Here is a 26,901-nt window from a genome sequence, read left to right as displayed (position 1 = left end):
TCATGAATAAATAAATAAATAAAATAAATAAATACATACATACATATTTCTGTAGAATAAAACTTCAGAAATCTTATAAAATCTTAAATTCTCATCTTTCCTGCTGTACCAGATTATAGTCTTCAATCATTAAAGCAGAGTATTTAGGGTCAAGGATCAAACTTATTATTAACCTTGCACTAACCAGGAAGGTTCTGTTGTACTTGGGAGTGTGGAATACAAACAAGACCGAGGCAAGACTCACTACAGGCATTGCTATGTCTGTAGCTAAGCAACATGAGTGGCATGCTCAATTGATCCATTCTTATCCCTCTGATTTAATTTTTTTTTCAAAAAAATTTTAAAGATTTTATTTATTTATTCATGAGAGACACACAGAGAGAGGAAGAGACATAAGCAGATGGTGTAGGACCCAGGAAATTGAACAAAATCCCCTACCCCTGGACAAGCAGAGCAGGACTGACTATTTAGGGCTGCACCCGCCTTGTGCTGACCTGCTTATTACCTAGGGCACTGCCCCGCCCTAGTCAAAGACCAGGGCACAGCCTAACCGGAAATCCGGCTCAGTGGACCAGCATGGCTATGCAACTTTCTGTGTATCCCATGGGCCACTGGCCCCTATAAAGCTGCTAAGCCTCTTAGCCTCGGGGTCCAAGTCCCTGCTCCGCTGCGTCGGGTATACTTGGGCCCAGGCTCGAGCTTGTAAATAAACCCTCGTGTGATTGCATCGGTGTCGGCTCCTTGGCGGTTTCTCAGATTCGCGATCTTGGCCACAACATTTGGGGGCTCGTCTGGGATCCAAGAAACCTCCAGGACCCCATCCGGAGGGTTTCACGCGTGGAGAGCGCACTCAACTTTTCCACCTTTGGCGCGCCTATTTTCTGAGAGCTCTGAACTGGGCCGTACCTGTAGGAATTCCGATCTGTGTTGGGGCGGCCTTGGCTTAGGCGGGCGCTGGCGGGCGGTCAACCGGGGGTCTTGAGGAGACTGTCCCTTGCCCCTGCCTGGAGGACGGGGTCCTCATCTGTAAGGAGGACAGAGGTCCCCATCTATAAGGGGGGCCGGCTGCGAGCCCTTCAGGTTACTTTCTGTTTTGTCTCCGCGGCCGCACGGAACGTTCGTCTGTTACCGTGTTCTTGTTACCTGTCTGCACGTTTGTCTGTGTTAGTACGTCCTTGCTAACTGTTTGTGCATTTGTCTCTGTTGTTGTGTCCTTGTTAATCATCTTTACTGTCTGTGTCTTGGTGTGGATTGGGGACATAATGGGGGAGACAGAAACCACTCCCCTATCTCTTATGCCCTCTCACTTCTCGGATATTAGGGAAAGAGCTTGTATTCTGAGCATAGACATAAGGAGAAAGAGGTTCCAAATTTACTGTGTATCAGAATGGCCAACCTTTGACGTAGGATGGCCCCAGGAAGGAACTTTTCACCTACCTATTATCTTACAGGTTAAGGCCGTGATCTTCAGGGACAAACCAGACGGCCACTCTGACCAGGTGCCCTACATCCTGGTCTGGCAGGACATGATGGAGAATCCTCCTCCTTGGCTAAAACCATTTTTACCCCCCAAATCAGGACCCACAGAGATTCTAGCCCTGCAGAAAGCCAAAAAGGAGATCGACTCTATGCCCGAAGCACCCCTTCGTCCGGTCTTCCAGGATTCCTCCCCGGAGGACCTGATTGACCCGCCGCCCTACTGGGCATCCCTCCCCGCTTCTGCCCCTCCATTGGAGGCACAGGGGGCTGCAGAAGGGGCGCCACCCCTCCCTGACGAGGGAGTCCCTGTGCACGGGCCAGCAGCGGGGACACACAGTCAGACCCAGCGGACGGCCCCACCTCCGAATGCGGGGGGACCGACTCCACCGCCCTTCCTCTCCGCACTATGGGGCCCCCCCCCATGAGACTGGCGAACAGCTAATGTTATATTGGCCGTTCTCCACTAGTGATTTATATAATTCGAAAACCCAAAATGCAAAGTTCTCTGATAACCCGAGAGGTCTAATCGGGCTTTTAGATACTGTTCTCCTTACCCACCAGCCTACTTGGGATGACTGCCAACAGCTCTTACAGGTTCTCTTCACCACCGAGGAAAGAGAACGAATTCAGGTGGAAGCCCAGAAGTCTGTCCTGGGAGAGGACAGACAGCCAACTCAAAACCCAGACCTCATAAATGCTGCCTTCCCTTTATCCCGCCCCACCTGGGACTACAACTCAGCTGAAGGTAAGGAGAGACTCCGGGTCCACCGCCAGACTCTAATGGCAGGTCTCCAGGCTGCCGTGCAAACCGACAAATCTGGCCAAGGTCTATGATGTGAGGCAGGGTAAGGATGAGAGTCCAGCAGCCTTCTTAGAGAGGGTCATAGAGGCTTTTAGACAGTACACCCCTACGAACCCAGAAGCCCCGGAAACAAAGGCTGCAATTATCATGGCTTTTGTTAACCAGGCCACTCCAGATATTAAAAAGAAATTACAAAGAGTAGAGAGACTGGGAGATAAGATCTTGCAGGACTTAGTGATAGTGGCAGAACGAGTCTATAATAATAGAGAAAGTCTGGAAGAACAACAAACCAAACTAAGTGACCGGCAGACCTGAAATCTGGCCAAGATCCTGCTGGCCACAACCATGGACGACCCACAGGAAAAACGGAGGCACCGCAAGAAGCTGGCTCCAGGGACAGGTAAGGAGGATGGCCCTGGTCCCCCTTGGGAGTGCCCTAAGCTGAACAAAATCCAATGCGCCTATTGCAAAGAGGAGGGCCATTGGTTAAAAAGCTGCCCTAACAAAAGATCTAAGGCCGCTGCCAAGATCTTAGAAATGGAGGACCTGGACGATTAGGGGAGTCAGGGTTCGGCACCCCTCCCCGAGCCCAGGGTAACTCTTAAAATGGAGGGGCAACCTGTTGAATTCCTAGTGGACACTGGGGCATGACATTCAGTTTTATTACAACCCCAAGGGAAATTGGCAAACAAAACTTCATGGGTGCAAGGGGCCACGGGCACCAAACAGTACTCATGGACTACCCGAAGAACTGTGGATCTCGGCACGGGCCAGGTATCCCACTCCTTCATGGTCATCCCTGAGTGTCCCTACCCGTTGTTAGGTCGGGATTTGCTCACCAAGATGGGGGCACAGATTTGCTTCCACCTTGAAGGGGCAAAAGTCCTAAACAAGAAGGGGCACCCGATTCAGGTGCTTGTCCTGAGTTTAGAAGATGAATATTGTCTCCACCAAATACCCTCAGTGTCAATGACTGACATTGACCGTTGGCTGCGGGAATTTCCCCAAGCGTGGGCAGAAACTGGGGGAATCGGGCGGGCCCAACATCTACCGGCCATATACATAGAACTAAAGCCGGGGGCCGACCCTGTCAGGGTCCGCCAATACCCCATGCCTCTAGTAGCACGAAAGGGAATCACACCCCACACACGGCGACTACTGGACTCGGGCATATTAAGGCCCTGCCAATCGGCATGGAACACTCCCTTGCTGCCGGTTCCAAAACCGCACTCTAACGATTACAGGCCAGTCCAGGACTTGAGGGGAGTCAACCGGCGGGTAGAGGATATGCACCCTACGGTCCCAAACACATACACCCTCCTCTCCACCCTGCCTCCAGACAAAACTTGGTATACAGTATTAGATTTAAAAGATGCCTTTTTCAGCCTGCCTTTAGCACCCAGAAGCCAAGACCTCTTCGCCTTTGAATGGATGGACCCTGAGAAAGGCATCAATGGCCAGCTCACCTGGACTCGACTACCACAAGGATTTAAAAATTCACCGACCATCTTCAATGAGGCCTTACACAAAGACTTGAGTGAGTTCCGTTCCGAGCACCCACATTTAACTTTATTACAATATGTAGATGATATCCTGTTGGCAGCGGAGGACCAGGACACATGCCTGCAAGGCACCAGGGACTTGCTCCAGGATAGCGGCCCTAGGATACTGGGCCTCAGCTAAAAAAGCCCAGATGTGCAGAACAGAGGTGAGCTACCTTGGGTACAAATTAAAAGATGGACAAAGATGGTTGACGGATGCACGGAAGGAAACTGTCTTAAGAATCCCACAGCCGCAAACCGTCCGCCAGGTGCACGGAATCAGAACTGATCTCCAGGACCAGCCACTGCCGAATGCGGACGCCACCTGGTACACGGACGGCAGCAGTTTTGTTCAAGAAGGATTCAGATATGCGGGGGCAGCCATAACCACGGAGTCGGCTCAATGGGCAGAACTGATCCCACTGGCCAAGGCGCTGACCATGGGGGAAGGTAAACGAATAAACATCTACACCGACAGCAGGTACGCCTTTGCCACCGCTCACATTCACGGAGCCCTTTACAGAGAGAGAGCTTCTGACAGCAGAGGCAAAGACTGTTAAAAACAAAACGGAGATTCTTGAACTCCTGAGGGCCCTCTGGCTGCCCAAGGCCCTAGCCATCATCCACTGTCCGGGGCACCAAAAGGCAGACACGCCAGTAGCCAGGGGAAACCGGCTAGCCGATTTAAAAGCAAAGGAGGCGTCCCTTTTGGTGACCCAGGTCTTAGCTAGCACGCTACCCAATCCGGGGGCACTGACCCAGCCTGACACCCCCAACTACACTGATGCTGACTTACACTGGATCAAACGCTTGCCTGTGACCCAGTGCTTGCGTGGCTGGTGGAGGGCCACAGACTCCAGCATCATCTTGCCAGAGGAACTGGGACGGCGAGTCCTATCCAAAACGCATCGGAGTACTCACACGGGAACAGGGAAGATGGAAGACCTCATACGACATGCAAAGATCACTATTAAAGACTCTCGAGCAAAGATCGAGCAGATCGTGGCAAGCTGCCGCGCATGCCAATTAACAAATGCCTCCACCCATGGATCTAACCCAGGCACCCGGCTCCGAGGGGACCGCCCAGGAGCCTACTGGGAAGTGGACTTCACTGAAGTAAAACCTGGAAAATACGGGTATAGGTATTTACTAGTGTTTGTACATACTTTTTCAGGATGGACAGAGGCATTTCCCAACATGAAACGGCACAGATCGTGACCAAGAAACTGCTGGAAGACATCGTACAGAGGTATGGTTTTCTCGTTAGAATTGGGTCAGACAACAGCCCAGGATTCGTCTCTAAGGTAACACAGAGAGTGGCTCTAGTACTTGGGGCAGATTGGAAATTACATTGTGCATATAGGCCCCAGAGCTCAGGACAGGTAGAAAGGATGAACAGAACATTAAAGGAGACCTTAACTAAATTAGCCCTGGAGACTGGCGGGGACTGGGTGACTCTCCTCCCCTTCGCCCTATATAGGGTGAGGAACTCCCCATATAAGATGGGACTGACTCCCTACGAGATCATGTTCGGTCTTCCTCCACCCATTATCCCCAATTTAAAACCTGAGGTGCTTGATGATCACCAACTTCTTTTATCTCTCCAAATGTTACAATGAACCCATGAGCAGGTATGGCCTAAGCTGAGGGCCCTCTATGAGACTGGGCCACCCCCGGACCCCTATTGATATCGGCCAGGTGACTGGGTGTATGTGCGGAGATACCAACACCAGACACTTCAACCTCGCTGGAAGGGACCCTACCTCGTGATCCTGACCACTCCCACCGCTCTCAAGGTCGACGGGATTACTCCCTGGGTCCACTACACCCACATCCGGCCAGCTGACCCACAAACCATTCTCACGTACTTTGTTACAGAATAAAAAAAAAGCCAACCAGACAAGGACAATCCCCTAAAGCTAAGACTGTGCCGTTCTCACTTATTTCCCAACTCCAAGACTCCCTAGTCCGAGGTTGTCCTTCAAAATAGAAGGAGACTAGAATTAGTCTTCTTACAACAAAGGGTTGCGGGGGGCGGGGGGGGGGGGTATGTGCTGCCTTAACTGTAAATAAGAGCAAGAACAGCAACAAGGTTGGTGAGAATCCTGGTTTAATCATTCCACCTGGCTCACTCTGAGAGCAACCTGGACCCTTGATTGGATCCTGCATAGGATCCTCTGAAAAAGGAGGGAATGTGAGACCCAGGAAATTGAACAAAATCCCCTACCCCTGGACAAGCAGAGCAGGACTGACTCTATTTAGGGCTGCACCCGCCTTGTGCTGACTGCTTATTACCTAGGGCACTGCCCCGCCCTAGTCAAAGACCAGGGCACAGCCTAACCGGAAATCCGGCTCAATGGACCAGCATGACTATGCAACTTTCTGTGTATCCCATGGGCCACTGGCCCCTATAAAGCTGCTAAGCCTCTTAGTCTCGGGGTCCAAGTCCCTGCTCCGCTGCGTCGGGTATACTTGGGCCCAGGCTCGAGCTTGTAAATAAACCCTCGTGTGATTGCATCGGTGTTGGCTCCTTGGCGGTTTCTCAGATTCGCGATCTTGGGCACAACATTGGAGAAGCAGTCTCCTCGCAGGGGGCCTGATGGGGTATTCGTTCCCCAGACCCAGGATCAGGCCCTGAACAGAAGGCAGACGCCCAACTGCTAAGCCACCCAGGCATCCCTGATTTTAAAATTTCAATGGGACTTTTATAGTTACCCATACAAGTCCCGACTGGCACAGGCAAGGCCTGAGTATAAGGCAGAGGCCACATCCTGGTGGCCTGTTTGCCAGGCCCACCCTGCAGATGTGTTAGATTTTGTTTCAAGTGTTTAAATAAATTGTTTTTCTGAATTTTGTAGACACAGTTTTGCAATCTGGAGAATTCGCACAAACATCTACATTTCTTGTTTCTCTTGAGAAATCTAAGTAGCCATGATAGGCACATGCCTCACCCCTCTCACGAGGGCACACAGTTCACCTACCCGGGGCTGCCTCACTCCTTTATGGTGTTTGAGTTTGTGACTCCAGAGTGTCCGCTCACATTTCCAATGGGTGAAACCTTGAAAGTGATTCTTTGCCTTGGAACGTGAACGATCAATATACTGATTCCATTTGTTTTGTCAGGTTCAAAGCCACTTTAGAAGTTTCTGAGGAGTTTCCTTTAGAAGTTTTGACACTGATTTGACCAGTCTCTGTGGCACAAATCTTTGTCCCTGAATCTGACTTCTGGAAACAGTTAAAGGAAAATTTGGAGCCAAGTTTGGGGTAAAAAAATATGTGTGACTATGAAACAGTGAAAACGTGTTTCTTTTGGGTGATTTGTAAGCTGACTCAAAGGTAATTAAAAGTGGGCTCAATAACGTTTTGAGGGATGGCCTTTTACTCCTTCCAAATGTCAGTTACCTCTCCACTAAACTTTCAAAATATCTGATTTGTGACACTATTTTGTATTTAGGACTTGGGTTTAAAATTTTTTTTTGTTTGTTGTCTTTACCCCCTTCCATCAGACTGAGAGCTACTTGAGAAATACATAAATTTTTTTTCATCTTCAATATGGTATACAAAGTTGGAGGCCAAAAGACTGAATGAATGAAGAGTCAATATAAATGGAAAGCATCCTAAATTGACTGTTTTAAAGGGAACAACAAACATTTTCTGTTAAATAGTCATCCTCAGTTAAAAAAAAAAATATCTGGGGGCACCTGAGTGGCTCAGTGGTTGAGCACCTTTGGCTCAGGGCTTGATCCTGGGGTCCTGGGATCCAGTCCCATTTTGGGGTCCCTGCAGGGAGCCTGCTTCTCCCTCTGCCTGTGTCTCTGCCTTTCTCTGTGTCTCTCATGAATAAATAAATCAAATCTTTAAAAAAAAATTGTATGCATTCGTGTAGTCAAAATGAATTGAGAATGAATGTTTTTGGACTGTGAAACTTTCCTTGGTGTTCAAAGTCAGTCCCTAGTATTGCAAAGCTGTTGAAAGCCACTCGTCTGTTTCCCCTTGACAAGAATCACTTCACTACACACTTGCGGTTTTTCTGATGAGGAAGGAAATGTGAAAGTTGTAGAATAAAAGGTGAATCAAAACCCATCAAGATTTACAGCCTACGCTTCATGTCCTTGATCAAAAATAAAGTATCAAAGTATTTCAGATGATGTTAAAATGTTCAGTATTGCTAACCAAGTGCCAGGATCAACCTCAGGAGGAGGCAGCACGGACACTTTGAAGCCTTCAACACAGAAAGTCAAAAGGAACTAACAAATATATTAAGGCAAGATCGGCTAGAAAACCCCAGAAACCACATAAAGCCGTGGAAAACTAAGTATCCCTTATATATGAGTGCTTTTGTTAGACCAGAGGTGGGTAATTCGTTTCTCAGAGGAGAGTGGTAGTGGGTGGCAGGACTTTGAAGGCGTTCTCACTTGCTTCTACGCAGGAGAAAAAAGAAGAGGGCCTTACCCCACCTCGGACCCTCCCGCCCGCTTGCACGTGCACCTAGAAACACGCGCGGCCCCACCGCTCTCGCTGGCCACGGAGAAGCAGCGCCGCCGGCCGCATCCTTCTCCTCCTCCCGCTCTATTTTGGGGCCCCATGAGCTCATGCCCTCTGCAGACCACACTCTGCAATTCCAGGGCAGCCCGCGCCGCGAGGCCACGCAGGGCGACTCCGGCAAGGGTTCGGAAGGTGCCCGGGCGCGGGGAGGAGAAGGCTTTGGGGGAAGTTAAAGACTCGCCCACGGGCAGGACCTAAAATAACCGACACGCTGAGTGCCCGAAATCAGACAGGAAGCAAATAATCCGGGGCGTTGAGTCGCTTTCCCTTCAGAGTAGCGCTGGGCGGCGGGAGCCGAGCCAAGGTCCGGCGGCGAGGGGCGGGCGCGGGGCGGGCGCGGGGCGGGGCCGGGCGCGGAGCCTATTAGAGGCGCGGCGGGGCGGCCGGGCCAGAGCGCCGGGGCCACGATGGAGCGCGGCGGCCAGGCGGGCCTCGGCTCCCGGGAGGGCCCGGCGGGGAACGGCCCCGACCCGGGCTGCGCTCGAGCCGCCGCGGCGCCGGGGGATGGGCAGGCGGCCGCGGCCTTGCTGGCCCCCATGGACCTGGGGGAGGAGCCGCTGGAGAAGGCGGCCCGCGCCCGCCCGGCCAAGGACCCCAACACCTACAAGGTGCTCTCGCTGGTAGGTCCGCGGCCGGCGGGCGCCGGGGAGGGCGCGGAGGGCGCGGAGGGCGCGGAGGGCGCGGAGGGCGGGGAGGGCGCGGCCGGCTCCTGCGCCCCCTCTCCACGCGCTCGCCTGCGGCCGCTGTGCGGGCCCCTCGCTCGGTGCCCTCTGCTCCCCGGGGCAGGAGTTCACGCTCCCGGGCGCCGCGGAGGCTTCGGAGGGCCCGGCTGGGAAATGAGGCTGTTAGAACTGCGCTGTTTGTAAATACCGCTCGTCCCCCAAGAGCGAATGAAGTTGTTTTTGGGGGAAAATAACCAGCCAGCCGGAGAATTGCTGGTCTTAAGAAGGACCAACATTTTTTTTTTCCCCTTTTCAGTCTCTTTTTAGGCGACCCTGGGTGTAGTATTGATGACTTTCTTTGCATTAACCTATTTCACTGGAAAAGATTTAATAGAGTTCCCTAAGTTTTATGGGGAGCTTTAGGAAATGCCTTTTCTTTTGGCTCCGCTTAGGAATTTCCGTGCAGCTGTTCAGAAATCCCATCAATATTCATGTTATGCGAATGTGAAGAAGCGCGTACGATTCTTTGTCCACTCTTTTTACCGTAGGTTACATGGCTTTTGTTGCTAACAAAAGTAGTCATTATTCCTCTGCTATTTTGTTGTGACAGTGGCAAGACCCACAGCCAATTTTATGAAATGTGGGGGATTTTCATTCCTAGGGTAGAAAGTGGGGGCGCTGAGAGTCAGAGCCTGGGTTCTTGATTGAGTTAGTGATTGCTGAGTCCTTGTATAACTCTCCCAAACCTCAGTTCCTTATTTGTTAAAATGAGGACATTACTTTCATTGCCCATTGCGTAGGATTATTATGAGGATCCAATGGGAACAATGTTTGTGGGGAAGTAAACTGAAAATTACAAGGAGACATTATTTTTATTGCATTATGTGGAAGTAACATCACTTATTATGATTGAACAATGCTGTGTAGAGAATACGTTTCCTGATATTTGAAACCTACCTCTTCTCATAAGCATTTCCATTTTCACTATATTTCAGGTTTCATGGAGTTGTTACAATACTTTGAGGAGCCAACATTCCTAAAGAGATGGTGTTGTATGCTTAGTCAACCTAAGCCTAAATTTCAGAGAGTCACTAACCACACAGTGTATCTCAACACATATTCTTGCATCAGGATGAGAACTTACTTTTGGTCTTTTGAGTCTCCTTTTAGGTTTCTGTTAATGGGAGACCTTTGCTTTTATAACGATCACTTAAATTCTTTAGTATCTGTACTTTCAGGTTTAGCACACTCCTAGCTATTCCATAATTGTACATTTGAATCTGTGTGAAACTAATGTGAAATCACTCCTAAATGCCTGTAGTCTTAGAAGGTAGCTAAATTGCCAATTACTATATCTGTTTTTAAGTTTTTCCTACTCGTTTACGTTCAGGTATGAGCAAAGGTCTACCTCTGAAACTTGCATTTCAGTCTCTGACACCTGCAGTCACTGGTCAGACAGCATTCCACTGTGCTCTGATGATGCAGCTGTGGATACTGGACATGAAAGTGTCTTAGGTCTCACTTTCACAAGTAGTACAGTTATGAATATTTCTTTTCCCGTTAGGTGGGTCTTTGCTGTAACATGAATTGGCAAAGAATTCTTATCTCACGTCTTTGATGTAACACTGTGGGACATTAAATATACATCTAAACTCATTGCTGTATTTTTGAAATGTCAATAACTCCAGTGAATGTGAAAACTTTTACCCATTCTTTTTCTTCCCTACTTCAATACTCTGCTTTCCTCTGCAACTGTTCCCGCTTTCCCAAATGATGCACTTACAAAGGGAAAAGTCTCCTGAAGGAATCTGACAATTGACATCAAAGAGTTCTGGGACAAGTCTTCTAGAAAGGAGCTGCAATTATGGGATTCCTTTTTTCAAGTTGGTCATCAACACCTTTTTTTAATTTTTTTTAATTAATTTATTTATTTATTTTTTATTTTTTATTTTTTTAGTGAAATAATTTTTATTGGTGTTTAATTTACCAACATACAGAATAACACCCAGTGCTCATCCCGTCAAGATCAACACCTTTTTTGTAAAGCTGAAGGAATGTGTTGACTAATTGTATCCTGAGTTGGGATTACTGGAAGCCAACCACTGACCTAGTCGTGGGGCACACAGTCTTTACCTAGCAGGATAATTGCAGTTGCTTTCCAGAGAGATAATCAGTGGCAACTCTTGCATTTTTGAAGACATTTCCGATAAGTTTAAATGCTGTAGTAATGGGAGAATGGATGAAGGAAAGAACCCACTCTATCCTTGCTTCTCTTTAGTGTGGTGTCTGAGTCCAGGGAAAGAATTGCAGGTTCTGGTGGCTTTTGGCCCTGGGCCCTGGAAATGCCAATGCCTAAGCACTGAGCTAGGCTGCAGAAAACTCAGAGGGCAAATAGGAGAATTACTCTGTATGTGCTCTAGATGATATGTTAAATACTGGATGTCTTTCCTTAGTTCCAAAATAAATTCTGAGCTGAAATTTTGACTTCCACTGAGGTTAGACTTGAAGAGTTATTAAAAAAAAAAAAACCCTTGTTCCCTGGTATCATTTGAAAGGGCAGAGAATTTTCAGCCACAATGCAGTACATTTTTCCATTCACCAGTGAGTCGTTCTGCAGTTTTATTTTGTTTGTGACGTCCTGCTGTGCTTATGAATAGATATACCTGTGTATGTGTAAAGGGCTTTATGTGTGGGTGGTGGTGGCTAAAGACTACTTTCGCCTTTCAGTGAAAGAATTATTTGTAAGTGGCAGAGGTTGCCCTCATTTATCAGAAGTTTGGGTATGAAAGCTATTAATCTGATAAGATTTTCTCCTTTTTTTTTTTTTTTTAGATTTTCTCCTTTTTTTACAACACATTGTCTTATCTCTAAAATACAGCATTGAGAACATTCAAGATAATTCTCTGCCTTTTTTTTTTTTTTTAAGATTTTATTTACTTAGCCTGAGCAGGGAGAGGTGCAGAAGGAGAGGGGAAGAGAGAATCTCAAGCAGACTCTACTGAGCGCAGAGCCTGATGTGGGGCTTACTCTAACAATCCTGAGATCAGGACCTGAACCGAAATCAAGAATCAGACACTTAATTGGCTGAGCCACTAGGTGCCCCTGGTTCTCTGCCCTTAATCAGATTTGGAATCAACATTGTTATTTGATTTGTAAAATTTAATATCCATCCAGCCATAGTTTAGCATATTTCAAAATGACCAGAGCATCTTAGAGGCCAAAGAAGCCTCCTGTTTATGCCTTTTGGTATTTGTTTCACATGTGATAAAATGAATCAAACATTTCTAGGAGGCAAGCAAGATGATTGTGTTTACCACTGGTTCTCAGATGGTGCCTGACAGTGTCAGCTTCTGGTTGAATGAATGAATGCACTGCATTTTTACTTAGACCAGGTGACACTTTGCTTTAGAAAATGGGTAGATGAGAAGTTGCATATACAACCACAGACCCATATGACCAGTTGAAAGTCAGGAATCTAAATATAGATGCACCAATAGATAAGGCACTTGGGTAGAAATTCAGGGTAAGATCAAAAGTAGGATACCATTCCATTAGGGCATTGCAGATGGAAGAGGCAGTGAATAAGCCATAAACAAAAGTTTCCAGCCAAGGCCATCATGCTTTAGGACAGGCCAAACAAGGCCTCTGTGATCACTTGGATTCAGAATCAGGATCTAACCACTGGCCATCCTCTCAGGTATGAATGACCTAGTGTGGCCGCATCTGGCATGCACAGGTTAGGTCATCCTGCAGGTACAAATGAGAGTCTCCTTTACTTGTGTCAAGGCCTCTTCTGTTTTCGTGACTTTGTGGCATACCCTGCCATTCAGTCTTCATGGCTTTTGTGGGCTGTTTTCTCCAGCATTGCTTTCAATTCTTTCTGGTTTGAGTCTTATGCATTCTGGTCACTCTCTCACCATTGATACTCAGCGGTTTCTGCTCCATGGATACAGACATCTTTTCAACATTTTATTTTTCCCTTGCATTCTGCTTGTTCAGTTAACTCTGGACACTTGGTTTTGCTGTCCCCTGCCTCTGTTATATCCTGTTCATGATTCTGAAGAGAATCCCTAATGGCCATGTTGAGGGACCTGATGCATTCTGTGTAATAAAGAACTGAGGACCATTGATCCATTTAGAATATTCAAAGAAATTTTTACCTATCATCTTCTCTTCCTCCAGCTAGCTTTTTTCTCAGATACAAACAAACGTTAAAGGTAAATGAGAATAGTTATGTACTCAGATTGAGTTTGATAAATTTCATGGCAAAATATCCCTGTGATTTCTAACTCATAGCAAATGTATTTCATCTGTATTATGGGTTTTTGGACAAGTTAGAGAATATAATTGTGATTCATAATTTTTATTTGGTAGAGGGAGAGGCATTTCATGTTTCAAATGATTTAGGAAGATGTAAGCTTTTGGAATGCAACTTGTGATTAGAGATCTATCTTTGGTTAAAATAAACATGCCTTTATCAGCTATGAAATATTCCCAAACAACAGGGAGTAAATAAGGGACCCCTTAGCAAATGAGTTCAAGGCAGAACAAGTCTTTTAAGCTTGACTTTTATGTAGCAAGAATTGATATTCAGAAAACTGAGTCAAATAAAAGCCCCCTTTGGCGTCAAATAAAATCTGTTATGTATTTACCATGGAAATTATACTTTAATAATATATTTAAAATCACTTTTCAAAAGAGTGACCAGGATGTTCAGCTATTAACTAGACCACTCTATTTACTGTGTATTTTAGTTATCTGAGGTTTTATGGTAAGAATTAATATAATATCTGTAATAATCTTTTATTCATTTTTACAGTTTTTTAAAAAAGATTATTTATTTTAGAGGAAGGAAAGGGGCAGAGGCAGAGGGAGAGAATCTCAAGCCGACTCCCACTGAGTAGAGTGCCTGACTCAGGGCTTGATCTCAGGACACTGAGATTATGACTTGAGATGAAACCAAGAGTCAGATGCTTAACTGACTGAAGCCACCCAGGTAACCCTCACTTGTAATTTTTATTTTATTTTAATTTTTAAAATTTTTATTTATTTTTTTTGTCAGGGAGAGAGAGAGAGAGAGAGAGAGAGAGAGAGAGAGAATCGTAAGCAGGCTCCACGCCCAGGATGATGCCCATTGCAGGGCTTGATTTCAGAACCCTAAGATCATAACCTAAGCCAAAATCAAGAGTAGGACACTTAACTGACTGAGCCACCCAGGCACCCTTACTTTTAGTTTTTAGAATATGACCTGGTGGAAATGTAGGTGATAAAAGTTTGGATGATTATCATTCACAAAGCACTTTGCAGTCTTAGAAAGCATTTTCTCACATATTCTTAACTGATCCTCAACACATCAGCAATTCTGAAACAGGAAAGTATGGTGACTATCAATCCCAGTTTACAGATTAGGAAACAGGCACACAGGGGCACACTCAGGTTTCTCAAACTGCAGCATACTTAGGAGAACAGCCAGAAACTATTAAGGAAAACATTGTTGGGCTCCAGTCCTAGAGGTTATGGTGTACAAGGCTTGAAATTGTTAGGACTAGGGATGCCTGGGTGGCTCAGTGGTTGAGCATCTGGCTTTGGCTCAGGGCGTGATCCTGGGGTCCCAGGATTGAGTCACACATTGGGCTCCCTGCAGGGAGACTGCTTTTCCCTCTGCCTGTGTCTCTGCCTCTCTCTCTGTGTCTCTCATGAATAAATAAATAAAATCTTAAAAAAAAAAAAAAAAAGAATTGTTACAGACTACACGTTTGTGTCCTTTTCAAATTCACATGGTAAAATCAACTCTGCAGTGTGATAATATTTGGAAGTGGGGCTTCTGGGAGGTAACAAGACTTAGATGAGGTTATGAGAGTGCAGCTGTGGGGATCAGATCAGTGGCCTTACAAGAAGGGGAAGAGAGAGGAGAGCTGAGTGGTCTCCTCCCTTCCTTTCCCCCATGCCCTCTGCAACACACACAGAAAAGGTTCTGTGGAGACATAATGAAAGAGCAGCCAGGAAGAAGAGTCTTTACCAGGATGTAGTTTGGCCAGCATCTTGATCTTTGACTTGCCAGGCTCTAGTACTGTAAGAATTTCTGCGGTGTAAGCTATCCAGTCTATGATATTTTGTCACAGTAGTTTGGGAAGACTAAGATAGGAATGGACCCAAAGAATCTGCATCATATTAGGTACCTCAAGTAATTCAGACATAGTTGGTTCATTTACTCTACTTCTAGAAAGAGTGGGTTAAATTTATAGGCAAAAGTCATACCATTTGGAAGTAGAAAACTTTGATAACCAAAAGGACTTTTAACTATGGATTTTTATTCTGAATTATTGGTGAATGGCATCCTATTTGTTTGCCTTTTTATCAGAGTGATGTCAGTAATCACATGTTACTCTGAGCTTCCAATGTATACAATTTTTGGGAAAATGATTTTCATCTTTCATTTGAATTTCCTTCTTAATACATTTTTAAATGTACTAGAATAGGAAAATAGAGAGTCATGATAAAAAGTCATTTTGAGGGAGTGAATTTTCACAAGCATATCTCATGTGGATGGATCATTTTCTCACCATGTCTTAGGTCTTTACATAGATTTAGGTGGCAAACATTCTATCACAGGTGTGATTTGATATCCTTTAAAGAGCATTCTACTTTGGTTTTCAGGAAGTCTTTCAGAGAAAGTAGCTTGTTCCTAAAGCTGATTTCTTTTCCTTGAAAAGCTTTGTGCCATTAGCAAGCATCTGGGGCCTATGGTCTGTCATGGAGAGACAGACATGGAAGGGACTTAAGCAGTTTTTATGGTGCTGTCGTGCAGCAAAATAAATACAACTTTCATTATGATGTTTTTCCAAATAGTTGCCTGTTGCTCCGGATTACCTTTATTTTGAATAAATCTTCACATAAGCAAAAGACAACACAGGTAGAATGAAGTTTCAAAAGCCAAAATATTTCAGGCAGCAGCTCTCAAAGTGTGGTGTGTGGGTTCCTGGGGTATCCATCCCTAAGTTAAGCCTTTCGGAGGACTACGAGTTCCAAATGATTTTAACAGTAGCATGCTGTCATTTGCCCTTTTAACTGTGCTGACATTTACACTGATGACATTAAAGCAATGGCAAGTGCCTCTGTGGTCGCCTTAGCAGAAATAAAGGCAATGAGTGGCCCCAGTAATACAGGTAGTCATGTACTTGGGATCACGACAAAAAGAAGTCAGTTTCACTTAAAAGAGTATACTAGATAAAGCAGTAAAAATGTCCTCAAGGAAGCAGATTTTTATTAAATATCAACCCTAAATTACCTCTCTCTTTAATAGGTGTGAAATTGGAGGTACGCATGCCGCATATCTGCTGCATACTGGAGTGCTGTGGTTTTCTGGAGGGAAAACTGATTGTGTTGTGAGTTGAACTAGCTGTGGGTTTTTTTTTTTTTTTTTTCATGGAACATTTTTATTGGAAGGAACAACCGACACACATAATATAAATGTCATAGATTTTAGATTAGATTTTCATATTTTAGATTAGATTTTAGATTTTAATATTTGGCACACATTTTCTCAAAATGCATAATGTTAGCTTGTCACTTTAAGGACAACAAATTAAGATGCCTGTTTCCTATGATAAAATCCAGTCTTTTCAGCAAAAATCAGAATTTTGGAGAACTTTGTAGCTGCCATTGTATGATTGATAGCATCCCAATTTTTAAAGACTTTCTTCAGGGGTGCCTGGGTGGCTCTATCAGGTATCTGCCTTGGGCTCAGGTCATAATCCCAGGGTTCTGGGATCAAGCCCCACATCAGGCTTCCTGCTCACCAAGGAGCCTACTTCTCCCTCTCCCTTTGCAGTTCCCCCTGCTTGTGTTCTCTCGCTCTCTTTCTCAACTAACTAAATAAAATCTTTAAAAAAACCCCAACAACTTTTCTATAGAAATTGGTGGAAATAGTAAGGAGTGTGATTTTTTTCGCATGGGGTAAAACAACGTGTCAACATTTGGAAGAACCGTGTAACTCAGTAAATCAGTATTTTGGGATCAATGGATGATTTACAAAACTATGAATGAGTGTAAGTTTCATTCAAAGTACAGGATAGACCAATGGATTTTAATGTAGCAGTATGAAAAATGTATTAATATTGTTTCAAGTGGCATGTTGCATTTTGCCTTTAAGAAATTACCATTTGTAGAATTTTGGAATCATTTTAAAGAATGCCCACAATTGTCTGAAAAGTCCTCTGTAAGAGTATAAAGGAATTCTGAGACCAAAAGCTTTAAGAATATCTGCTTTAAGGAAAGGTATACATTCAATACTATTTTAAGGAAAGGAGATTTAGACATATCTCTTAGTTACAACTAGAAGCTAGTTACAACTTACTGTATCTTCATATAACATCCTTTCTAGACTTCTAAATACATCCATTACCTCTTTTGTTCTATGCCATAGTTCTGCCATTATCTCTGTGTTAGGGACAAAAAATCATGGCTCAGAAATTTGGGGGACTCTAAGAATTTCTAATACTTCCCTTAATCCTATCCCTGTAGCTTATTTTTTTTTAAACTTTGACAAGCTTATTTATTTATTTTTAATTTTTATTTATGATATTCACACACAGAGAGAGAGGCAGAGACACAGGCAGAGGGAGAAGCAGGCTCCATGCACCAGGAGCCCCATGTGGGATTTGATCCAGGGTCTCCCGGATCGCACCCTGGGCCAAAGGTGTGCGCCACCCAGGGATCCCTCCCTGTAGCTTATTGACAAACAGTTTTCAAGTCAGACAGACTGGGTTTGTTTGTTTGTTTGTTTGTTTATTTATTTAATTTTTCAGACTGGGTTTAAATCCTGGAACTGTTATTAGCTGTTTGAATGCTGGCAAATAATTTTACTGAATATCAGCTTCCACAGCAATAAAGTAGAGATGATCAAATCATACTGGCTGGTGTAAGAATTAAATTAGGCAATGTATACGAAGTGGGACACAAAATGTGCCCTGAATAAGTGCTCATTTTTCTTGTGCTTCCTGACATGCTTCAGTGTGATTGAATTTTTTATTTTTCCTTATTCAGAAGACATTTATATCCTTGCTACCCAAAGCAGTCTGCAGGCTAGGCTAGTGGCATCACCTCCTCGGTGCCTGTGCAGAATGCAGCACCTTGGGCCCCACTCCAGACCTCCCAAACCAGAATCTGCATCTTCGCAGATCACCAGGGGTTTGTGTACACATTAAAGCTTGAGGAGTGGCACTCCTAAGGATGTTGAAGTGGGTGGTACAGGAGGCATTTCAACCCGTATGTCTCGGGCTGGGGGTCATTGACCTTTGGGCTTCCACAGACTTCATACATGATGTTATAGTTAAGAATAAAATTACTAAGTGTTCCTTAATGATCTCAGCTGTGTTGGCTTTGGGTTGATGTGGTGCTACTGCTTGTTGCATTTGGCCTCATTCTTTCCTGGGACCTCGGTGCATTGATGATGGTAGCCCTTGCCCTTGTGTGGACAGGACATGAAGTACAGTCTTTCTTACCTCCTTTCACATGTACAGTCACTGTCTCTCAGGAGCCAACCTGTGCTCTCATTTGTTTCTTGTACTTTAACTGCCTTTTCCTGCCTCTGCCCTAGCTTGTCCTTTAATTGCTCCTTATTACTCTCGGCTGTGCCAATCTTCTGCGGTTGCTGGGATCTGATAACATTCAGATGTTCTTTTCAATTCAGACACCCATCTATCAGAATATCAAGCTGATTTCAGTTTTACGTTGCACCACCAAATAGAACTCTTCAGAGTTTCCATGGCCAGCACCTTCTCAACAATCAACAATATACCCAATGCAACACCAAAACAAAGAGATCTTGGACCTGGGTTTTTTCAGGTGGCACTGAATCAAATTAAATGTCCTTGGCATAGAATTTATTCCATAATACTTCATCATCCAAACACATTGGTTTCTTATAGAGTGCCACCCAGCATCACTTCGATTAGAATCTTCTGGGGCCTTGGAAGCAGGTGAATGAAGTGTATTCAGGTGGGAAGGGTGTGGTTTGCATCATGAATACTGTGTTTGTCTTGTCTCTGAATTAACAAAAGAGAAGTAGGAAACTGTACTTGTACACTAAAGTACCTTACAGCTCAAAGGAAGTAAAGGTGAGGAATGGTGATGTATGAAAGTATTGCTACATTTGTCATCTCTTGGAAACTTTTAAAGGAAAAGAGAACATTGAGTTTTCTGGGATGATTCAAGCAAATTTTAAGAGATGGGCATGTGAAGTCACAGCAATTAATTGCTGTGTGACCTTTGAACACGTATGTGCTTTGCTTCTCTGACTTTCAGTTTCTTTAACCACGTTATAGGAGGTTTGGGTTAGGTGACTCTCTTGTACATTCAAATCTTTGTATAGTATAGAGAGCTCAGAGTATTTTCACCTTGTTAGAAACATACCATGTCTTACAGAAAGTTCAGAAAATGTGGGGAAATATAAGGAAGAGAATAAAGATTGCATTCCTCTTATCTGCTATTTATAGGGTTTTGTTTTTGTTTCTGGTTTCTACCTCAGGACTTTTCTGTGTATGTATCACTTTTTTAACAAAAATAGAATTATACTACAGATACTGCTCCATTTCCTTTTTAAATTATGTTCCATTGAGATTTTGTTATTGCTAGACAGCTTTATAACCTTTCAGGAATAGGGTTTCGAGACTTTTATTTTATGGGGTTAAATCATGGGGTAATCTTTGAAAGCATCTCTGCTCATACCTCAGACGTAGTCCCCAAGAATTCAAAAATTTAGAACACATTTTTTGTTTGGTTTTGTTTTATTCATTCCTCAGCTTCACCTCCACTGCTCAGATCTCTTTCTTATTGTTATTAGTTTTCCTGAATATAACATACAAGGGGAAATGCATACCCCTAAGCGCAATCTTTTTGCCTATTTCTCATTGCCTGAGTAACAGTGTTACCGATGGGGGCTGGGCGTGAATAGCTTCATGCATTCATAGCAGCCCCGAAGGTCCATGACGCATATGTGTGGCTGTTGGGCGGTCAGTGTTCGCCAGGCTCTTAGAGTAGACCCTTGCTTGTGGTAGGAGCTGTGAAGTATTTGATGAACTTGTACATGCCTTTATGGAGTGGACTCTGTGTCAGACTTCTGTGAAGCACTTTTCCGCCTTTGATCGGCACGATTGTGTGACCTAACAGGGATCACATCTGATGGCTGGGTAGTCAGGTCTGGGACCCAAATGGAGGTGGGACACTGTGTCCCTTCTGTAATATGGGATATGTGGATGTTGTATGCCTAACGTGGGTTTAGATGTTTGAAGGACTCGGATCAATATCCCCTTCTGTACTCCCGGTGTTGTGCCAGTGGAGGCAGCCCAGGTCTTGATATCCCTGTTCACAGTGCCCCAGCTCTGCTGGAACATACCTTCCATTATAGTCAGCTCAGGCCTATATATACTGTTTTACAGATACACTTGTTTTGACTATTTCTGTTTTCTAACCCAAGAATGATTTTTTTTTTCTTTTAAACCTCTTTTTCTTACCTGACATGAGGCACTCCCTGGGATCCAACTCCATTTCTCCTCTCACAGGAAACATTCCTTAAAGCTTTTCTTTTTTTTTTAATTTTTATTTATTATTTATGATAGTCAAACACAGAGAGAGAGAGAGAGAGGCAGAGACACAGGCAGAGGGAGAAGCAGGCTCCATGCACCGGGAGCCCGACGTGGGATTCGATCCCGGGTCTCCAGGATCGCGCCCTGGGCCAAAGGCAGGCGCCAAACCACTGCACCACCCAGGGATCCCACAGGAAACATTCCTTAGCTGCTCTTTGGCACCATCTCCCCTGTCCCTGAAGCACTCAGTTGCTATTTTATCTTGCCTCTGTTAATCATATAGAGGCCATAGAACTTAGTAGTTAAGGGCCAAACTGCTGGTATGAAATCATCTTTGTCCAGAACTGTTGTGTGCCCTTGGGCAAGTCCCTTCACTTCTCTTGTGCCTTAGTTTCCTCACCTGTAAAATGGGGAGAAAAATAGTAGCTAGCTACCTCATAGGTCTAGAGATTAAATGAATTAATTATGGTTGATTGTTATTGTTAGGGTGGGTAGCTTAACTATTTCAAGTCCCTACTGTGTAAGCAGTCTCATGCAAGAATCAGGGCTAAATGTGGCTAGGAGAAGGGAAAGACTTCCTCCCTGTTCTCAAGGTCCACCCTCCGTAGTACCAGTTATCAAAGAATCTATATGATTATCTCCCATTGCAGCAGTGATAAGAATTGCCTGGGAACCTTACCCAGGGCTGTGAGGGAGAGTCCTGAGGGGGAGGTGGCACCTTCACAGAGGTTGAAGGTGTCCTGGGGGCAGTGACCTGGGAGCAGAAGAGGCTTCCGAGGAGGTGGCTGCATGTACAAAGGCCCCCTGAGATAGCGGGGAGCACGGTCTATCTCAGAATTAGGAGGAAACCAGGTGGCTGGTAAGCAGAGGTTGTGTGATGAGTGATATGGCTGAGAAGGAGGCCTGGGGCCAGGTCCACGCAGGGCATTGCAAATTGGAAATCACTGTTTGTTTTTGTTTCTATTTTCATTCTTAGTGACAAAATCTGATTTACATTTTGGAAAGATCAGTAGCGGTAGTGATGAGGGGAGCAGAGGCAAGCTGAGGGCAAAACATATGTTGACACCTCCCAAACCTCCCTCCCCCAGGTGGGATCTATGTAAGGTTCCTCAGGCACTCCTGGCTGCCTGAAAACTAAGGGAAGGATAAAAAGAAATGCTTAACTAATAGAGATCACAGTCCTGCAAGACAGAAGTCTCCCTCAGTTTACAAAATGTCTTAGTGATTTACAAGAAAAAGGATCTTTATCAATACCCTAACTAACCCAGAAAGAATTTCAACTGTCTTCATATTAATGCCTTGCTAGAAGGAAAAACAGCCTTAAGTTGACAATGGCATGTGAAAATCCTTTTGAAACCTCCCTTTGCCTTGCATCCCCCAACTCCCAAGATTATAATCACAACCCCTCACAAGCCCTTGGCAGCAGCTCTTCCTGCCCATGGGTCCTGTCCCCACGCTTTCATAAAATCACCTTTTTGCACCAAAGACTTCTCAAGAATTAGCTCATTGGCTCCAGACCTTACCCCACCAACCAACTCACCTACATTCCAAAACCACATCAGTAGGAACATGGGTGAAGGAAGAGCCTGCTTTTTTACCTGGCTGTTTCAGAACTATTTTCTCCTTTCCTCTAGATTGTAAGTTCTGCATGTCTCTATTTAAATTAAAATTTCTGTTACGTAAGGTTAAATAAAAAGGAATCCAGTTCGTTGTCACAGGAGCCACTTTTGGAGTTCTCCACAGCTAAGTGCTAGTCACTACCATACTGGGCAATAGAAGCTGTTAGAACATGAGCATCTTAAAAACTTCTGTTGCTAGTAGTTCTTGAAGGTCGTGGTATCATAGGGTTTTTGTTGTTGTTGTTTTTACTTTTATAGTTCTTCCAGGAAGTAATAATGAACATGTACCTAAAACAAATGTTCTTTGTTCAAGAGACATTTTTTAGAACAAAAGAAATTGTTCAAAAGGGTTACTTTGTAAATGTTCTTCCAAATGTAATTTTAAGATTTTTTTTTTATCCAACTGAATGAGTGTAATTAAGTTGGTTTCAGCCATTCAGCAAATCTGCACGTTAAAAGGTGACACATTTCTAAAATTATGTTGCCTCCTAAATTATAAACCCATGTATCCCTTACCGTTTTTAAGTTCTGTCTTTTAAGTTTCTACTGTAATTGTGATTGAGTAACCACTGCATTATCTTGCATTATCTTGCATTATCCTGTTTCCTGTCCTTGGGAAGAATTGCCAGGAATCCCCTGGATAAATTGTCTTTTTGTTGTCTATTCCCTTCACTCCTGCCACCATCTTTTAAGAATAAATATAAGTTGCTGTAGTCATTATGCTGCAAAAATTATTTGGGGTGCAAGGGGAAACAAATCACATATACTTAACTGAGCACAATGCCCTTTCTCCCTTTTGTTTTTATCTCAGACCTTTCATCTGTGAAGGCAAGATACCTGTCTAGGCAAGAAAAACTATTTTGGATAAAATCCATAGTTCCTTACCTTTTTTGTCCATTTGTCCTCAGCCTGAGGGGAGAAAGGGCTGTCCTGTTCTGTAAATGAACTAATTTTCCTCCCTTTTCTATCTCATGAACTTGACTTAAAACATTTTTTTCTAAAATCAGTTAATAATACTTTTCATTTAATGACTCATCTTTCTTGATCATAGCTTCAAAAGAAACAAACTGTTTTCAGGATTATTTTGGCAGTGTTTTTTTTTTTTTTCTTCTTGAAATCCAACTGAAGCCAGACTTAATTAAAATATATGTATCTTTTGTATCTAGGAGATAGAGAATTAAAAACAAATGAATCCCCAAAATGGAAAGTTCTTTGCCTATATTCAGTTTAGTTTAGATTATACCTTTAGGTTATGCCTTGAGGGGTCTGTGTGTGTGTGTGTGTGTGTGTGTGTGTGTGTGTGTGTGTATAGGGTGCATTGAGAGAGAAATTCCAAGCTCTATTGGCCAGGGTCCAATCAGAAAAACAAAGGCCATACTTGGTAATCTCATCCAGAGAATTTAGTATGAGAAACAGGTTGCAAAGGTATTTGAAGAACTGAAATCCAAATGGGATGGTGTGGCAATGAGGCAGCTCCAGGAAAGGTAACAGAAGGAACCTGCTACCACCCTGAGGGCAAGAGGGGCAAAGGGGAAAGAATGGTGAAACCGGAGCTGAGATGACTAACATCTTATGCTAGAATGATGCATTTGTCACAATATCATCAATATGATGAACCCATATTCATACAGCCTCATTAACTAAAGTACATGCTTTGTTTGTATTTCCTTATCTTTCCTCTGCTGTCCTTTTTTGTTTGTTCCCATATCCCATCCAGGAACACCACATTACATTTAGTTGTCACATCTCTGTGACAACAGACTATTCTTGTTTTTGATGACCTTGACAGTTTTCAGCAGTACTAGTCATGTATTTTGTGGAATGTCTTGCAACTGGGATTTCCCTACATTTTTCTCATGAGTAGAGCGGGAATGTTCACTTTTGGGAGGTGGAGCCCTGAGGTAGTGTTTTCCAGTGTTCTTCACTCTTCGAGATACTCTGTTTTGTACTTTTCCATCCTGTACTCTGAAATCCCAGCCAACGCTTTTATTAGAGTATGTTCTGTCTTGAGGGTAAAGTATCTACAGAAGTTAATTGGAATTCTGTATGAGAGATTTGTCTCTTCTTTCCCATATATTGCTTATTTACTCAGTCATTTGTTTCAGTTTGTACTTACTGATGTTTATTTTATACTTTGGGCTATAACCCCAAAATGTGTTATTGTATTTTTACACAAATTATTGTAGCTTTGGCCATTGGGAGTTGGCACCTCTGTCCCTTTGACCTCCCCCATCTTTGTGTGGTGCATGTGTTTGTGTTTAACACTTCCTTATTTTCTGGTACTACAAAATGTTTCAGGCTTTCAAACTCATCTTGTCCTATTCCACCCCCCCCAAGTGTTTACTAATATTGTTTTCCTTACGGATTAATACAGTTTTTCTAAATTAAATTATAGTTGGCTTTTAAAGAAAATTGAATATAGTTGACAACAATAATTGCTTTACTTTCAAAGTATTGAGGGCTGACCATGTGAAATGTAATTGGATCATAATTTTTTTATTGAGGTATAATTGACATATAACTATGTTAGTTTTGGGTAGACAACATAATGATTCAATATACATGTAAAGTGATCACTACAGTAAGTTTAGTTAACATCCATCATCACACAGTTATAATTTTTTTTGTCTTGTGTTGAGAACTTTTAAGATTTAGCATCTTTCAAATATACGAGTATTTTTTTTTTAAAGATTTTACTTATTTATTCATGAGACAGAGAGAGGCAGAGACACAGGCAGAGGAAGAAGTAGGCTCCCCGCAAGGAGCCCAATGTAGGACTTGACCCCAGGACCCCAGGATCACGACTGAGCCAAAGGCAGGTGCTCAACCACTGAGCCACCCAGGCATCCCTACAATAGAGTATTTTTAATTATAGTTACCATGCTGTACATTAATTACATCTCTATAACTTGCTTATTTTATAATTGAAAGTTTGTACCTTTTGGCACTCCCCCCATCATTGTGTGTGTGTTTGGTATTTAGCGCTTCCTTTACTTTCTCGTATAAGACAAGATGTTTCAGACTTTCAGCCTCATCTTGTCCTATTTTTCCCCTAAATGTTTACTAATATTCTTGATACTCATAAGCAAAAGTCTACACTTGAAAATTAGGAGTGGACTTACATAAATACTTGTGCCTAAATTCTCTGTGCCCATACCAAAGGAAGCAACATAGACATCACATCACTTACATGCTTATGTCCCTATGTGAAGTATTTTTCAGGCATTTCCCTTCCTTCAATGAAGTGATGAGGAACAAATATTACCTCTGAAAGAAGCTGGCCATTGGGCACTTTAAGCAGAGTTAACTCATTCCTCCATTGATCATTTTATCTTGGGAATGATGTAGGCTTAAAATCTGGGAGGAAGGAAAGTGTGTTCTCTCCTATGCTCAGAGAGCCATACTGGTTGGTATTACCAGCTTGATAAATTCCTCTCTGTTCAGTATCTGATTGTCAGTTGTATAGATTCAAAACCCTCTCATGGTATTTGATGGGTCAGGAATTTGGGGAAAGTGTGGTAGGGCAGATGTGGTTCAGGTCTGTCATGTGGTTATAGTCAGATGGTGTCTGGAGTTGTAACAGCAGGGGATGGAGCATCTAGATGCTGGCCAGGCATCTTCCTCCCACTTCATATAGTTTCGGGACCTCCTCATGTGGTCTGATCTATGCATAGGATAGCTTGGGCTTACGGCACAATAGCCTCAGAGTAGACAGCTTACATGGGGCTGAAGACTTTAAGAGTAAGCATTTCAGTGATGGATTTACATAATTTCAAAAGAATTGATCAGTATTTTATACTGTTTGGGTTTACCATAATGCATTATATTTATTCAGTTGCTTATTATCAGAAATTTAGGTTTTTTGCACATTTTTGCTATTACAAAAATTGCTACAATAAATATCTCTGTGCATAGCCTAATGCATTTATGTGAAAATTTCTCTGCAAATTATTAAATTTGGAATTGCAGGAGTGGAGATTATGTACATTTTGAATTTACATAAATTAATCTAAATAACTTTTTAGAAAGGTGGATTAATCTAAATAACCTTTTATTTATTTATTTATTTATTTATTATTTTTTTTAAATAACCTTTTAGAAAGGAACATATACTATGAAGGCAGTGCAAAAGTGTCTGTTTCACCTGATATACTTGCCAATACTTGCAATTATTAATCTTTTTAATAATTGTTAATCTTATTAGCTGAAAAAGGACTCTGATTTATAGTTGTTTGATTTTTAATGGAGGCAAATATGTTTTTATTAGCTGTTTTACTTCTTTGCATAGAATAGTTTATTATTTATTATTTTTATTATTTTAAAACTGCGGATTATCTTTTCTACTTGATTTTTATGTGCTCATTATTATGGATGTTAACCTGTCATACATTGAAAAAAAATTTTTTTAAGATTTTATTTATTTATTTGAGAGAGAGAGCAGGAGATGGGCAGAGGGAGAGGAGAGAATCTCCTGCAGACTCCTCACTGAGTGCAAAGCCTGATGTGGGGCTCAATCCCACAATCCTGAGATCATGACCTGAGCTGAAACCAAGAGTTGGACACTTAACCTGCTGAGCCACCCAGGTGCTCCTTTTGAAATGTTTTATCCTAGTTTCTCCCACCCCATCTTTCTAGTGGCTGATGTTCTTTTTCTTTGGCATTACAGGC

The 26,901-nt window shown here is 43.4% G+C and overlaps 1 protein-coding gene and 1 pseudogene across 2 annotated transcripts in view; both read left to right on the top strand.

The window, feature by feature from the left end:
• Positions 1-1,529: 1,529 nt before the first annotated feature.
• On the top strand, positions 1,530-5,839 carry LOC112643424 (uncharacterized; annotated as a pseudogene).
• A 2,992-nt stretch (positions 5,840-8,831) lies between these two features.
• ENPP1 (ectonucleotide pyrophosphatase/phosphodiesterase 1) overlaps positions 8,832-26,901 on the top strand; it is a 73,799-nt gene continuing 55,729 nt past the window's right edge. The window contains exon 1 of one of the 2 annotated variants that reach the window (XM_025421917.3): positions 8,832-8,987. In XM_025421917.3, the coding sequence (XP_025277702.2) occupies positions 8,904-8,987 (84 nt within the window). In that variant the 5' untranslated portion in view covers positions 8,832-8,903. Of the gene's footprint in view, positions 8,988-17,223; positions 17,307-26,901 lie in introns of those variants that run through there. The other variant, XM_049111425.1, reaches the window with a different exon arrangement.

This window comes from Canis lupus, chromosome 1 (genome assembly GCF_003254725.2).
Source record: "Canis lupus dingo isolate Sandy chromosome 1, ASM325472v2, whole genome shotgun sequence".
Classification (NCBI taxonomy): domain Eukaryota; kingdom Metazoa; phylum Chordata; class Mammalia; order Carnivora; family Canidae; genus Canis; species Canis lupus.
Note: the sequence above shows the minus strand (reverse complement) of the source record. Positions and strands in the feature narration are given on the sequence as shown.